This window comes from Telopea speciosissima, chromosome 10 (assembly GCF_018873765.1).
Source record: "Telopea speciosissima isolate NSW1024214 ecotype Mountain lineage chromosome 10, Tspe_v1, whole genome shotgun sequence".
Classification (NCBI taxonomy): domain Eukaryota; kingdom Viridiplantae; phylum Streptophyta; class Magnoliopsida; order Proteales; family Proteaceae; genus Telopea; species Telopea speciosissima.
In genome coordinates this window covers 5,727,459-5,743,330 of record NC_057925.1, presented here as the reverse complement: position 1 = coordinate 5,743,330, position 15,872 = coordinate 5,727,459, and the positions used below count along the sequence as shown (strand labels likewise).

General features: G+C 36.6%; 2 protein-coding genes across 2 annotated transcripts; both read right to left on the bottom strand.

The window, feature by feature from the left end:
• Positions 1-509: 509 nt before the first annotated feature.
• LOC122642933 (ras-related protein RABA4d) lies at positions 510-5,935 on the bottom strand. Its single transcript, XM_043836547.1, has 3 exons — positions 5,507-5,935; positions 941-1,426; positions 510-715 (listed from the first exon to the last, which is right to left on the bottom strand). The coding sequence occupies exons 1-2, from the start codon at positions 5,731-5,733 to the stop codon at positions 976-978; spliced, it is 678 nt and encodes a 225-aa protein (XP_043692482.1). The 5' UTR covers positions 5,734-5,935; the 3' UTR covers positions 510-715; positions 941-975.
• A 2,920-nt stretch (positions 5,936-8,855) lies between these two features.
• On the bottom strand, positions 8,856-13,900 carry LOC122642930. Its single transcript, XM_043836545.1, has 9 exons — positions 13,391-13,900; positions 12,092-12,304; positions 11,804-11,949; positions 11,680-11,743; positions 10,815-10,925; positions 10,646-10,732; positions 10,261-10,539; positions 10,037-10,212; positions 8,856-9,165 (listed from the first exon to the last, which is right to left on the bottom strand). Coding segments are annotated over exons 1-9 (1,446 nt in total). The 5' UTR covers positions 13,760-13,900; the 3' UTR covers positions 8,856-9,164.
• Positions 13,901-15,872: the final 1,972 nt, after the last annotated feature.

Here is a 15,872-nt window from a genome sequence, read left to right as displayed (position 1 = left end):
TTTTTTGGTATCAGCCTCCATCGATCATAATTGGCCAGATTCCTATAAATTGGGATTGGGAAATATTTTCCCAAATATTGATATTTTTGAAGTTTTTGATTCAATAAACTTGGGGAGATTGCTACAAGAGGTAAGTTTTATTGATCTTCTGCTATTTTAAGAGAAGGAAACAATGGCCAAAAAAAAGATCAAATATGAATAATGTTCGATTCAAAAGAGGGTTGCAGGAATCGGGATCGGGTTGGCTGGTTCCAATTGAAATCAGGTGATTCACCCATTTGATTCCGATTCCTCTAATCATGGTGCTCAACCACAACAGACATGTGAATGTGTTTGTGCTTATATGCATTTGACAACCAGGATACAGGATCCCCTTTGATTAAAACATCTCCCAACTTTGATAGAACAAACAGTGGTTATTATGGTATCATGTTATGAGATTTGGTACACACAAGCACACACAACACACACACACACACACACACACTCCTTTCATGATTTAAGATAATGGTTCACAAAACAGAAGGGAATTAACTTAGAGTCAGATATACATCACATGATTTTTCAGCTGTTATAGACTTATAGTATCACACTATCAGTGTTATACAAGATTTTCAACTTACAAAAAAGAGAGATTAGAAATGATTTCACATACCAAATGGCATGACTCCTTGTCTCCTACAAAATGATTGGCCTTTCAAATTTCCAACTCATACTAAAATAAGCGTGAAATGGGAAAAAATATAGCCAAATATAAAAAAATTTCCAAAAAAAAAAACAAGAGAGGAGATGAGGTATGAAAGCTCAAGAGAGTGAAGGATGATTCTCACAAGAACTTTTAAAAAGAGGAGTGTAGGCAGTATACTTGATAAGAGGCAGAACATGAGCATTTTCTTCCATTGGATTCTGGCTCCTGGCCAGGCACAACAATGATTCGCACAAGAAGTTTTAAAAAGATAAGTGTAGGCAGTATACTTAATAAGAGGCACAACATGAGAATTTTCTTCCATTGGATTCTGGATCCTGGCCAGGCACAACAATGTTTGTTCCCTTGAGAAGCGCCGACTTCCCTCCATATTCTGATTCATCATTTGCAATGAGAGCCTTCTTACTGACGATCCGGTATATATCTGTAAGGGCAGTTAGGAAAGCAGTCTCGACATTTGTAGCCTCAAGGGCTGATGTCTCCATAAAGAAGAGATTCTCCCTTTGGGCAAACTCTTTGGCATCCTCAGTTGGAACTGCTCTGAGGGTTCCTAGGTCAGACTTGTTGCCAATGAGCATAATGACAATGTTCTTATCAGCGTGGCTTCTAAGTTCCTCCAGCCATCTTGCCACATGATCAAATGATTGACGCTTGGTCATGTCATAAACAAGCAATGCCCCCACCGCTCCTCGATAGTATGCACTTGTCACAGCACGGTACCTGATCCACTACCCATGGTCTGTGTAAGAAAATGAATAGTGATAAAGAATAAATAGAGAATCATATCATTTGATAAAACCAGAAGATAACAGAGAATAACATAATAGAATTTATCCATTTGACTCGGGGCACACACTGCCAGTAACTTGAAACCCTTCAGTTTGTGCATGTGTAGGTTCTGGCAAAACTAGTAAGCATTTTCAGGGACATGTTTTCTAAAAAAATAAAGATGAAAAGCTGGTTCTTAACTTTGTTTCTTCAAAGGAAAAGATATTCAAAAAGTTTCAATAAGATACGATCATGACATTTCCATAATTTGAACCCACGTGAAATTTTTGCTGTTTAAGACAGGGAGGCAGCATCACACAGAGACATTAGTCTTGGCCCTTCTAACTCCTGTCTCAATCCCACCAAACCAAACTCCTGATCCCTCTTCCCTCTGGAAATTTCGACAAGGAATTCAAAGTCTTCCATATAGGTTGTCTTAAAATGACATATCAGAAAACCAGAGAACCAAAAATAGAATATTTCAACCAGTAACCCTTTATGCTGGACCATAATCTTAATCGCTTCAAGCCATCCATCTGCCCCTACACCACAAAATTTTTCTTCTTATTCACAAAAAACTTCATAGTTTGTCTCCTTAATTTTCACTGAGGCAATAAAATCAGAATCCAGCACACACATTGAGATCAAAGAACTGAAGTGAGGTAAATCAAGGTAGAGTAATCCAAAGTAGGACCTGATTAACCATGTATAGTGCCACAAGCAAATATAAGTTCTTTGTGAATGACACCAAGAGTGATGCTTGTGAAGGCTCCTTACAACTCTTCAAAAAATTCACTTATATTCTACCTGAAAAAAGCCATTGAGTTGGAATGGAAGGATCCATCTGATGACTGTTTAAAAAGTGGAATTTAGAAAAACAACCTAACACCTCCACAAGAACAAGGGGAAAAATCTTGGGAGACAAGAAAAACATGGTAGGGGCAAAAAGAGTTTCTAATTCAGAAAATACTCAGACCTAATATTCAATGAACAAACCTTATCGACCTAAGCGTCTTAAAATAGACTCATTGAACTTGCAATAATAAATTAAACCTTACCAATTCCCTCAAAATCACTCCAGAGAAGTGATTCCAAAATATAAATCCCATTAATTGATGTAAAAACTCACCACCTAATACACATACTCCACAGAAATGCCACCAGAGCACCCAACACATGAAATGCTCAAGTAGCATATACCAAAATCCCTAAAACCAAGGCATTCCACCTCACTGCCAAGCCACATCTTCTGACATACGAGGCACACTTGCCCCACAGATACCATGTATACACAGACATTAATGCCTCTTCGCCCAAATGCCCAACCCAATTCCAGGCTTAGCCTGCACAAAACAAGTGGCCAGGGCAAGCTGAATAGCCTGAAGGGTATAATTAGTAGCATATGGTTGCACCTGCTCTTGATTAAGTGAGAGATTTGGTTTCAACATAAACAAGCCTGAGGCACTTGCTAATAAATTCTAAATTCTGTAAGAACAGTTGAACAGAAAGGAGACAGAAAGCCTACAAGTAGAACAAATGGTGCTTGGAACAATTTAAAAATGCTTCCAAGTCATGTTTTTCACAGAAACAATTAGACAAGATGAAAAAAATTAAAATTTCAGCAACTGCCCATCTCCTTTGCCAATTCCTTGCATGCTTTTAGAAATGTATTTTCAAAAAGGTGAAAAAACTCTTGCCAATCTTGCTAAGGTTTAATTCCTCCATCTCACATAGGATGAAGGCAACGAGCTTCGTGGGAGTAATGAGAAAGAGAAAATTAAAGAATGAAATAAATGAACAATAAAAAGCCAAGGGTAAAACAAGTTGGGGCATATCATGAGGTCTGGTAGAGAGTTCAAGGGAGAAAATGGTTTCTTGCAAAAAAAACCTGGTGCTTAAATAATGCCATCAATTAGACATAGAAAGGTAAAGATCCAATTGGTTATTAAAAACATACGGAAGCTTGAATAAGTAACCAGAGACTCATTTAAAAAAAGAGAGAGAGTAAAGACTGAATAAAGAATAAAATAACATAGGCTAATGAATGTAAAGTTTTGGGCAGCAACTTTACATGTAGTCCTACAACATGTAAAGAGAAGCCACCACCAACTTCTTATGTATTCTTGAAATACAAGGACCAAAGGAGTATCTGGGATGTAAAACAAAATCAACTGCTTTGCTTCTTGTGTTAGATTGATTGGATAACAATGCAACCTTTAAACATTCACAAACTTTATTAATCATTGAGCTATAGAAAATTTAAGATCATTTAGCTTCAAAAAGAAAAGAGCTTGGGAAACCATATGGTGAAAAGAACAAGATCAGATGTGCTGCCTGTCATTTTCAGTTTGATTTCTCTCCTGACCTTACAATCATGAAGGAAAACTACCACAAAAAATTATAGAGAATTCACAATAATCTCTATGAGAGATTTTGCCTCCATCGTGGAAGCAACTAGGAAGGGGTTCCCAAGATTGGGGGTTGACTATTAGGATACCATTAAAATGAATAAACAGCACAAAAATTTCACAGCAGAACAAGATTAAAACTTGAGAACTATTTGCAATAAGAAATACATGGTTTTAGTAGAAGGATGTTAGTTTCTCTAAAAAAGAATAGATGACTGTTAGAAGGATGTTAGTTTCTCTAAAAAAAGAAATACATGGTTTCAGTAGAAGGATGTTAGTTTCTCTAAAAAATAGTGTGGAAAGTAGAATAGATGACTGTTAGTTGTTTCAATAAGGTTTGTTGAGAAATAAGTCTAGAGTTTATTATGAATTATGACCTATTAAACGAAGAAGACCAACTAGATTGCAATCAAAGTTCTTCTGTTACATCACTCCCTCTCCAACAAGACCCCTTTCAATTGGGCAACAACTCATTCTTGTCTATCTTCTCTTCCTCCAATTCTGCTTCCTTAGCCATCTGATCCTTCTCGTTGTTCTTTGTCACTGGCATCAGTGTGCCTATTTTTTAAAATACTACCCCTGGCAAGGTGAAAGAATCCCAAGGAGAATCTCAGGAAAGAAAATGAGAGAGAATGAAGTGCAAAGAGGACAGGAGGAGAAATTTATTTGTCGTAAACACTAGTTATAAATACATGTAAGAAGATATAGCTCTACCAAAATTGAATGAATGGATTAGATTTGGTTTGTTTTAGAATTGAGGTTGTTTACTCATTCCTCCTCTCTTCTCTCAAACTTGCAATCTGAAATCCCACCAACAGCAGATCCATCTCTCCAATCTGCATCAAAGAGTCCCTTCACTGTTCCTAGACATGATTCCTTAGACAAATCACTCATAATTTAGGTTTCTTTTAGCTAGGGATTGTATTGTGGTTATCAACATATTAGTCTAACAAGCATTGATCAAGAACTGTTCCTCTTAGCTGTTCTTCTTCTCTTGAGATAATACTTTTCCATGCTCCAACAATTCCAGTTATAAGATCTGAATTTTAAGATATTTTCATTTTTCCAGGTTATAGCACTATGCTTTTCCAGTGAGAAGATGTGAAACAAGTCGAACAAAAAGGGATTTGGCAAGCCTTTCATTACTTGAACTCTTCATTCATAAGTAAAATTATACTTCAAACATAATTGAACTCTTTCTCCTCTTACTGATAATCAAGTAGAAACAGAATGAAAGCCAAGAAGAATTTTAAGCAAGAAATGTGAAATTAGGTTCCCAAACAAATTGTACTACCTACTAACCACAGAACACAGATGACAGTTTAGCCTACAGACAGAAGGAATCAAGAGTCAATTTTCTTCACTAAACTAATTCAACCTTTGATCTCAGGGTGCTGAGGGTGGAATTCTTAAGACCCGCTCTACACTGATATTTTATGTTTTAGATTCTACTATTCTGGAATAAGTTCATGATCGTCAATTTGTTGAACATACAAACAAATCAAAAACGAATTTTACGACTTACAATAGGAAAAACATGAACAATGTATATATGACAGCAGTTCAACCGATTCCACGCCCCCAACCAATAGATATAGAAGGAAGGGAGGGGGCAAAAGCTTACCTTTCCTGCCCAGCCGTATCCCATATCTGTGCCTTGACAGTTTTGTGATCTATAACAAGAGTCCTCGTCTGGAATTCAACTCCGATCGTCGCTTTTGAATCCAAACTAAATTCGTTGCGAGCAAACCGTGCAAGAAGCTGGGATTTCCCGACAGCCGAATCTCCAATCAAGACTACTTTGAACACATAATCAATCTTCTGGTTGAAATCCCCATATAAATTCGACATCTCTCTCTCAAATCTAATGAGACCCCCCTCTCTCTAAAATCAAACAAAAGAAAGGGACTAAAATCCTAGATAAATCAGGCTAGAGAAGGATCAAATGGGGAGACTGAACGTGATCTGAAGTTCCGATTGTAATCGAAATCGGATATGAGAGTAGATCGTGAGACATAATGAATTGTCATGAGGTTTTCTTCAGACACAAACAGAGAGATCGGGAAGACCCAAAAAATAAAGGGTTAGAATTACAGTGAAGAAGAAGGAAGAAACGGAGAGATGAAGACGAAAGAGATGATTTTTCAGATGGAAATGTCGTTAGAACATGGAAGAAGAGCTTGTCGTGAATCTCCTGATTCCTGCCCGCCTCCCTGGCTTTCCCCAATAGAATGGAGTTGGTGAAGAGAGAAGGAGCCGCGTCAGAAGAGACAAACGGCTTCTGCGGGCCCTTTTAACGGTTTTCTCACGCGCCTGAATTGAGGTATCGGTAACGGATCGTATCAGTATCGGTTGAGGCCTAGATCAGGTATGAGCAAAGACCGATACCAATAACGGTATCTGAATCCCTGCGTGCCTTTTCCTTCTCCATCAAGAAAAGCTGCTGTATTTACCAAAAAAATAAGAAATGCTGCTGTGTTTTTCGGGGCATTTCACTAAGTATCAATATCATAGACCGATACGTATCAGTATCGTTGGCATCCAATACTAATATGGATCAAAAGTATCAGCTAAAAAGTGTTTTTTGTTTAATTTATATCTGATACATGTTGATTTGGTCCGATTCATATTATAGGGGTGACCGATACCGATACCTATATCCATAATCACGGGGTTCAAAAAGTGATTCTATTTTAATGTATATCGTTGGTTCGCTCGGTTTCAGTTAATTTTTCGGTTTTATAGATATATTAGGTCAATCGAAACCAGACCGATAAGGTTTTGGCCTTTAATGTCCAAACCAAAAAGACATTTTTAACCGATTTTTATTGGTTCTTTTCCGAAGCCAATCCAACAAAAAGAATGGTCCTTATCAGTTTCTCTTCACCACCTTTTGCACTTCAAGATCATTATTGAATCATGTATATCATGACTTTACTTTTTGTGCCCACTAAATGTTTACATCACATGCAAGGCTATAAGAATCTGTTATGTATTTAATGGTCCCAATAAAGTGCATAAGTGTTTGATTGGGAGTCTAGTATGAGATAGGTTAAAGAGTTTGATGTAATGTATTTCAACAATTCTAGAGCTTTTGACGTATCAGTCAAGTACTTAATAAAATCGGTATCTATTATGTGCCTAATGGGGTTCGATCTAGTGTATGGGTGCTAGATTGAGTCAGCCTGATATGAAATAGGTTAAAAGACTAGATTTAACACGTTCCATCAACTCTGAAGCTTTTGGCATCTCAATCATGTACCTAACATTTGGTATCATACACAGGCATCACGTCACGTGTTTGAGTCACAAAAACGACTATCTGGAGTAGAATGAAAGTTATTAAGAAAGAGCTACCAACCGCCAAGCAAAAACCCTAGAGCAGAGTGAGGCACTTGAAAAGGGCTACCTACTGCCTAGAGTGAGATCTGCTGAAGACAACGGCTATGTATGAGCATTAGATTGGACCAACTTAGTTTGGGATAGGTTAAAGGGCTTGATTTAATGCACTCCATCAACTCTGGAGCTTTGGCGTATCGATCTCGGTTGATACTAATAGGAATCAGACTCGCATTGAACATAAATACAAAAATAAATTCCTTTTTATTAATACAATCGATCCATATCGGTATCAATCCTCTGTGTGTGTATGTGTTCATGTACCTATAAAGATTCCCAACTCTAAACTGTTAGGAAACAATGGATGCTTTATTAAACTTTTCATTACACTTAAAAGACAGGAATGACCAAAAGATGTGGCCCCAACTCCATGTAACAAGCTAATAATCTTTTCCTATTGATAATAAAGCACTTTTCTGTTCAAGAAGTCCTCAATTATTACAAGCCATATTAATATCAAATGAAATTGTCAACAGTTAGAATATTAGTTGGAGAAAGTGGCTGATCACTTCATACATATTAGGTTTTGGTAGTCTTATGGAGAACTAACTCGCTATATGAAGCTCAAATCTGAGTATGAGGTTGCATAGTTGGATTCTAAAATATTCTTGTTTTTCAGGTATCCATGAACACTTCACTATCTAACAAAGAGCAGATCTCCCATTTAGAGCCATAGTTAGAGCAGAAACTAGCTTGGATAAACAACAGCTTACATTTGTTACTGTAACTTTTCTTTCAAGAATTACAAGTTAGAAAAAATTTCCCCTTGCCTATTACTGCATGAAATTTTCTTCTACTTAACAAGTTATATTTAAAAATTTCCCCTTGCCTAGGGAAGTACAGTTTCTCTATAATATAAATGAAGAGTATATATTATAAAATGGACCAAGTGCCTCTTTCACCCAAAATCTCCTCAGTCCTCAACCATGGAGATCTGACCCTTTGATTTGCATGGGGAAGGGTATTTATAATCCTATACATTAGGATTGGGAGTTTATGATGACAAGAAGTCAGAAGATCAGATCACCAATGCTTAAGGGATTCTCCCTTCTCTACAAGTGAAGGAAAACTTAATCCTTCAAAAATACTACATTTCAACTCCAATGGAATCTGAACACTTACAAGTTTGTTTCTGGAAGATGAAAATATTCAACCATAACAAGTGAAGAAGTTAATCAGGCACTAAATAAAAAAAATAAAAGAAAAACAATTTCTCTAAAGCAATTTTAAGTAACATTTCTTTCTTGATAAGATTATAAAGATGATCCATGTCTGCCACGTGATAGAGTAGATGGAACACAAAATCCCCCTCCCCAACTCACATGTAAAATTTCAACCCAAACTTAGTTTTCCATGCAGCAAAATAGAGGTTTGAAATTCACAACTATGGGATATTGCACGACAACAGAGTACTACAAGCATGCATTAACATACACGAAGATGCATGCCAAAATACAGAAGGGTACTGATTGAATTAGGCTCTGAAATTTGACCCATGGCCAATCCTCACCATGTACCATCTGTCCAACAGTCAAAATTACCACATCATAATCCCACATGGCACAATAAAGATTGGCACTTTCATAAGCTATCGAAAGCAAGGCATCCAAGTGACTTTTTCCTTATTCTATAATTACATAATTTCACTAGCTAATTTAATATTCCAAGTATTTCAGTATTAAATATATGAACTACTAAAGTTTTCTTACACCTATAAATATTATAGTGCCCTATGATAATATATGTTCGCAATGTTGCATGCTGGATATCCATTGCCAGACACAGTAATTTTGGAACTGCAAAGGGGTATGCCATGTGCCAACTTGATGCTCCCAATACTTGATACAAAATAGAATCCATCAAATATCACATCTCCACTTTGACCTATTAATAAATAAAAAAAAACAAAAATATTAGAAAACAAACCCAGAATACTGATTCTCTTATTGAAGTTAATTACACAAAGAATACTGATTTTCATATTGAAGTTCACGAAATTATGGGGAGGTAGAAAAGAAGAAAATAATTTTAGTGGGAAGACTTCCTCCATGAAAATCTTCCCACAAATTTTGGTTTTTGCGAGTTTCAATCTTTGTTTGTTCCAACATATTCAATAGACATCAATATCTATTCTTTTTTTGAATAATTGCAGCATGTTATGCAATATGTTCCACTTGCCAAGAACCAAAGCATTAGACTTGAATCTCTGTTACCTGGACACAGGAAATCATCTAAATTGAGTGCTACAAAGATCCCATTTTTTTCATTCTCTTGGGCTTACTTAAGATGTCCAACATGGGTATGGCTCATAATTTGAAGTGTCCAGGAAACATAGCCTCAAACAATATGGTGGTTTTGAGTAATATTGATTATTGAAAGGAAATGTGATGGATTTAATGCCTTTCAGATACTTGTAGTGAGCATCATGAGCACTTATTATCACTGATTCCAAGACCATGTGAAATGAATATCTATTTGAGCACCATAGTGTAACACAGTGATACATCTGGATATAGGTGGAGACATTTTCAGATTGCACAAATTCTTTAGCCTAATAGAACATGAATCCTGAAAGTTATTGTTCAGACCTTATGCTATTGACATTGATATGGCACTGGATAAAGTGGAATAGTGGAACAGGATTCATGTAGAAAACCACATGTGACTTGGATAAGGCTGGGAGAGTTTATGTAGACATTTAAGTATAACATACTACATGTGAACAATTATAAGTTGACATTTAAGAAGAACTTACTATACCCGTCTCTTCGGTTGAGCTTTGTCCTTTGACACTGTCTGAGTGTGTCTCCTAATCCTCTTCATATCTCTATTAGTTGTATCAGTTGGTACCAATTGTTTCTGCCTCAACTTCATTGTTGAATCAAGTCTGTGATTCATAGAGTTCTCGTTTAGAGGGCTCATAGGTAGCTGCTTCTGAGAACTGTCTGCTAGTCTTGGAAGGGAGGTTGGAGCCTTTGCCCGCTGCTTCTGAGAACTGTCTGCCAGTCTTGGAAGGGAGATTGGAGCCTTTGCCTTACCCACCGTCTGTTCTCTACTCAAACTAGTTCCCTCCTCAAGAGCAGGTCTTTTTTCATCCTCATACGATTGAGCTTTAATAGGAGAGTCTGGGTCAGAAGACGATGGACTAGTGCTACTCTCCATATCATAAAGGAGATTATCTGCCATGATCGGAGGTTGACTAATGTTTGAGTTTGAGGCAGTGAAGGAGGGTCTCCGAAGCCTTGTTAGATGCACCACCTATATTTTGATTTCCATATTTAATACTTAGATTTTGGCTCAAGATATTGATTAGTGAATATTTCCTACTATCGGAAAAAATATAACTTAAAATTCATGTTCTGACCTTTTGTTCTAGAACCGCCATATCTTTCTTTAGTTTTGTAATAATCATGTTTTTCCTTCTAATAACATCTTCTAACTCTGCAATTCTCTGTAATTAAGAAGAGAAAGATAATACATTAGAAACAAAAGTTCTAACAAAGTATAAGTAAAGCATAAAGAATGCCAATTACCTTTGAACTAGCAGCATCAGATGCGTTAAGAGAAGCTGACAGCTCTTTTATGGTGGCATCCTTTTCATCGCATTCCTGCTGGAGGTTGTAGATATCTTGCTCCGAGTTGAGCTGTAAGCAATACATCAACACATTATAAAAAATAAAAAAAAGAACAACCTGGCAGCAAGTGAACTCTAATCTGCATTAGGTAGCAAGTTTATAACCACAATAATTACCACCAACAGTTGCTAAGAATTGCCAATCAGATAATTCACCTTAGCGATGATCATGTTAAGCAGATTCACAATTTGATGCATGAAAATTTGGAAACAATAACAATAGAACCCTTTCAAGATATCTATGAATTATTTAGGGACAACCAACAACAATCTGATTGCTGACTAATGGCTTTCTTTTATGGATTTTGTTGGCCAGCCATGAGCAAGATAGTATCAGAATGAACCAAGTCTAGGCTGTAAGACAGACATCCTTGAGGGGCATGTCTCTAAAATACTAACAAAACTTAATCTGAGTATGAGTGTACGTTAATTGTACAAGTTCTACGATTTTTCCAACGCAAGGAACAAAACACTAATCTCTAGTTGCTAGATCATTGTGATGTATCAGAACAAAATAAAACCTGGCTAAATATCAGTTTAGTAATTTAAAAAAAAAAAAGCATGTAGAACAAAACAATAATCTTCAAAACTCAAACCAAGTTTCATAAGCCTTTCCTTGGTAAGGCAGCCATAGTCGAACCCATTAATACCCAAATTATCAAATACATTGTGTCACTAGTTAATGATTGTCTAGTATTCCCCAGGACTAAAGCGTAAAATCAGAACAAACTCCTAAACTTGGCTTTTGGGTCATGTTCTCTTACCTGAATATCTATTAAAGAATTCACACTTGAAGACCAGTCAGACAAGTCGGACATCCGGCGCTCTTCTTGCTCTGCTACATTTGAGGAAGGTATCTTGAACTTGGCTTTTGGGTCATATTCTCTTAAGTGAATATCTATTAAAGAATTCACACTTGAAGCCCAGTCAGACAAGTTGGACATCCGGCGCTCTTCTTGCTCTGCTACATTGTAGGAAGGTATCTTGAACTTGAATACCTCATCTCCGCAGCATGAGTTCTCAAAAAAGTCACACTGAATCAAAATTGGCAAATAAAGGTTCACATTTTCAGCCTCCATAAGACAAGACAATGACAACCAATACAACAACAAAAGAAGAGTCCTACCTCACTTCAATGGAACAATATTACTTCTACTTATTAATTAGGGTTCTTACCATTGGACCATTTGATAAAACACGATGCTCATAGCAAACTTGACAACCACAAGGAGAAATTGTAGTTTCATCAAGTTTGATATCATTGTTGGATAGGATTTTTTTGTCATTTGTGAATGACAGATCAACTTCATTTTCAGGCTGTTCTTTCATGATGTTCACCTGGTTGCATAGATCGTCAAGCTTCTGTTGCATGCTTGACAAAACTTGATCCTGACAGTCAAATTGAAACTTTAAAACCGTGTTAAAAAAAAATTAACGATTAACAAATAAAATGCTTCAACTGTGTACAGTAAAAAAAGGAGCAAAACTAGAGCTAAATTAAATAAAAATATATGAAGAAAATGCCAACAAAGTACAATAAATCTAGGGTAGTGATTTGGATTCTTCCACCCACCCTCCCTCCCCCAGGGGTAGCCCGTCCTTTACTTCTACATGGATCACTTTTACAACATCTTTGTAGCTGTTCTGTGTTAATTGTCAAAAACTCAGAATTATCCTTTGGTTTATATATCTGTACTGACTATTATGAAATTGTCTTACATTTCAATCTATGCTATCTCTTTGGTGTTCACACCAAATTCTGGTTTTAAACCATGGTACCAATTCCTCAAGCCCACATGACCTAAGGTATTTCACAATTCACAACTTTTTTTGAACAAACTGTAACATCAAGTACTCTGTTTGAGCCAATTATCAGGGTATGGGGTTAATGTCAACTTTGACCAGCAAGTGATGGTAAATAATGGGTTGCCCCACACTTGCAAAGAGAGTCTATTGGGGGCAAACCACCATGTAAAGTAAAGGGAAAATCGTAGAGAAACAAAACATATAGCCAATAGAAAAACTCTGATCTACAAGGAGGGTTTAAAAATGTATAGCACACACGATCACAACTTTCATTGTGTGGTGTTTTATATTGATTTTCTTTCTGTCCAATATCAGCAACAATAAGTTTTCTTTGGCTTGGAGTAAGCTGAGCATTGGAGGGATGCAAGAGTCATGGCATTTGGGGTTAACTTCAGCAACAGTTTTAAAATGGTTATGAAGAAATTTATATCATAGGTGAGAGATTCAAAATTGGTAGGGGGCGCTCAAACCACTCCCCTGAATCTATTGACCCCAACAGCCGAAACCCTAATTTCAAAAATGTAACCGAAGTAACAGTTCAAAGGAAAAAATAAGTAATCATCCTTGAATGAATCCCTCCCTTTCAGAGTTCATTAATACATAAAGCTAATAAATTTTTGTTTTCTGCAAAGAAAGAGAGAGGCTTACGAAGTTGCAATTACTACTAACCCTGAGAAGTACGGATCTTTTAAGTTGGCATATTTGTTGAGATTTCTTCAACTCGGCAGTAGCTACAGCGACCACGGCGACGATGAGGATTCGATGAATGGGGCTAAAGAGCTCCCACGCCAAGGCTTCTGATGGGTTCAAGGAACCTCCAATGGTTTTAACAGAGCTTGCTTCTTCCGCACCAATGAGACGACCTTGGAGAGAAACCCAAGCCAGCTGCCGAGCTGAGGGAACCGGGCGACCAAGAGGGCTGAAATGGCTCGACAGACGGCGAGAAGAAGGCGTGAAGGAAGGCGAGAAGGCAGCGAGAGATACAAGAGCTGGGGCAGCATGAAAGGCGTCAAAGTCGAGCTCTTGATCGTCTTCCATGGCCCCAAGATCTTCAAGGAGGGCGTGATTTCAGCACTGAGAATATAACTTAGAATCACTCCTTCGGAAACTCCGGAGGGAGGGAGGGGCTCCGATTCTGTCTGTACTCTGATTGGATTTTTGTAAGTTCGAGACTCGAGAGTTTCAAATTTTCAGATTTGGGAGGGAAATTGATTAAGGGTTTACTCAGTCACGTTTGAACTTTGAAGACCATTTTGTTAGCCGTTGGGAATAGCTCAAATCATATCTTTACCGACCATTCAAAGCAAGATTTACCATTACCATTAGAGATGTTTTATATGGTATGGATTATGAATTATTACACCAAATAAGATTTTACCAAAAAAAAAAAACCAAATAAGAGATTTTTGTGAAGAGTGAAATTTAACCAAATTTTTATATTCTACCAAAAAGAAGATATCAGTTAATTATGATCTATTGACATTGGGAACCGGGTTTTAATCCTCTCCAATTCTCTAAAATGTACAGTGCAACAGTTCGGGATGGAGATGTCGACACCTAGCAGCTAGGACATCCAACGATTCAAACTCATTGACTCCGGTATTTTTTTCTTTCTTCTCGAGCTCGACACCATTGGATCTAAGCTGCCAGGTGTCGACATCTCCACCCCCGAATTGCCGCATTGCACATTTTAGAGAATTGGAGAGGATCATATCCTATAAAATAGGAATAGGGTGTTAGATTCCAGCTCAAACCAATCAGAATGATCAAAAAAATAAATACAATTGAATTGAAACTTAACCGACAAACTAATCGGAAATGAAAACCAAAATCAATAGATAGTGGATTGATAATAACCCATTAAGAAAAACAGATAGAAAAATCGGAATTGAATCAGATCGCAAACCGGACTTCACCTTAACGAATAAGCTTCAACTTGGCCTAGTATATGCCTAAAAATTCAGTCCGGCCGATTGACAACCCTAAAATAAGGGAACAAAGAATATACAAATTTTCTTATATGTGATTGGGTTGTAAAATTCATGAGACGCACATAATTTTTGAGCCACATATCAAAATTCAAGCCCCAACATTTCACTATAGCATTTCTAATTGAGGTTAGCATTTCTAATTTTTGAGGTTATCCTAAATTTAGTTTAAGGCATTTTCACTATAGCTTAGTGAAGGAATCAGAGGATATCGTTAACATGACACTTCATGCATCGGTGTTCATAGGTGTACATTTAGATTGTAATCCATTTGACCGTACATTTATAGTTAGATAATCACGTTTTGATTGTATATTCTATAGTAAGATAACCCACATTGGGTAATTTATTTTGTATATATTTCTCATTGAGGATAACTTACAATCAAGGTAATGCAATCACATTTTACCATTCATAGTCGTATCAGATATCTATTTTTCATGCATAAAAAGACAAAAATTAAAATTTGGGAAAATTTTAAAATATTAAAAAAATAAATAAAAACCCAAACAAAGCCATAAAAGTTATTGTTTTCTTTCAAAGGATGTCTATATCAAGGTTTAAATACTCAAAATTAGGTATGGGAAAAGTCTTATTAAGTCGTTAATTAGTGATGAAATTGAATGTACTACTCAAATGTGCCTTAGTGGTAGTTTTGTATGTTTCTTAATGGATATTGTTGTCTTCCAAATTCCAAGTTTTTGGTTTAATTAAAGAAAGAAAATTAAACAATTTCCATCCTATTTAATGAATATCTTTTTTTGTCTTTCATTTTTGAATAATTAATGTTCAATACCTCATTAGGGATCCATAATTGTAAATGTATGAGGTTGTTGAATCTTTTGCAAAATTTCAAGAATGTTCCCCTCCCCCTTTTTCTTGAATGTGCAAATGTAGCATATTGATGAGGATTGTGGTTTGTAGAATATTGGTGAGGATCGTGGTTCGTTGGGCTCTGTATAATAACGTTTCCATTATAAAAAAACTGATTTTGAGTCTAACACAGTTTTATGTGTTTATGTGTTTTTTGAGCATTTTTAGGTCTTGAAATGGTGTATGGCTCTACTTTCTCTCATATGGGCTGTCTAATAAATCTGATCCATATTTGACCTCATTAAAAAGTGATCCCCCTAATATTTCAAGGGGAAGTGTTTCTTGTGGGG

Excerpts from the sequence above, each read along its gene's own strand:
- LOC122642933 (XM_043836547.1), bottom strand. The coding sequence starts at position 5,733 with ATGTCGAATTTATATGGGGATTTCAACCAGAAGATTGATTATGTGTTC. Across the intron at positions 1,427-5,506 it reads GATACGGCTGGGCAGGAAAG|GTACCGTGCTGTGACAAGTG; the intron begins GTAAGCTTTTGC and ends GTAGTGGATCAG.
- LOC122642930 (XM_043836545.1), bottom strand. The coding sequence starts at position 13,759 with ATGGAAGACGATCAAGAGCTCGACTTTGACGCCTTTCATGCTGCCCCA. Across the intron at positions 11,950-12,091 it reads TTTTATCAAATGGTCCAATG|TGTGACTTTTTTGAGAACTC; the intron begins GTAAGAACCCTA and ends ATTTTGATTCAG. Across the intron at positions 10,926-11,679 it reads ATTCTTTAATAGATATTCAG|CTCAACTCGGAGCAAGATAT; the intron begins GTAAGAGAACAT and ends TATTGCTTACAG.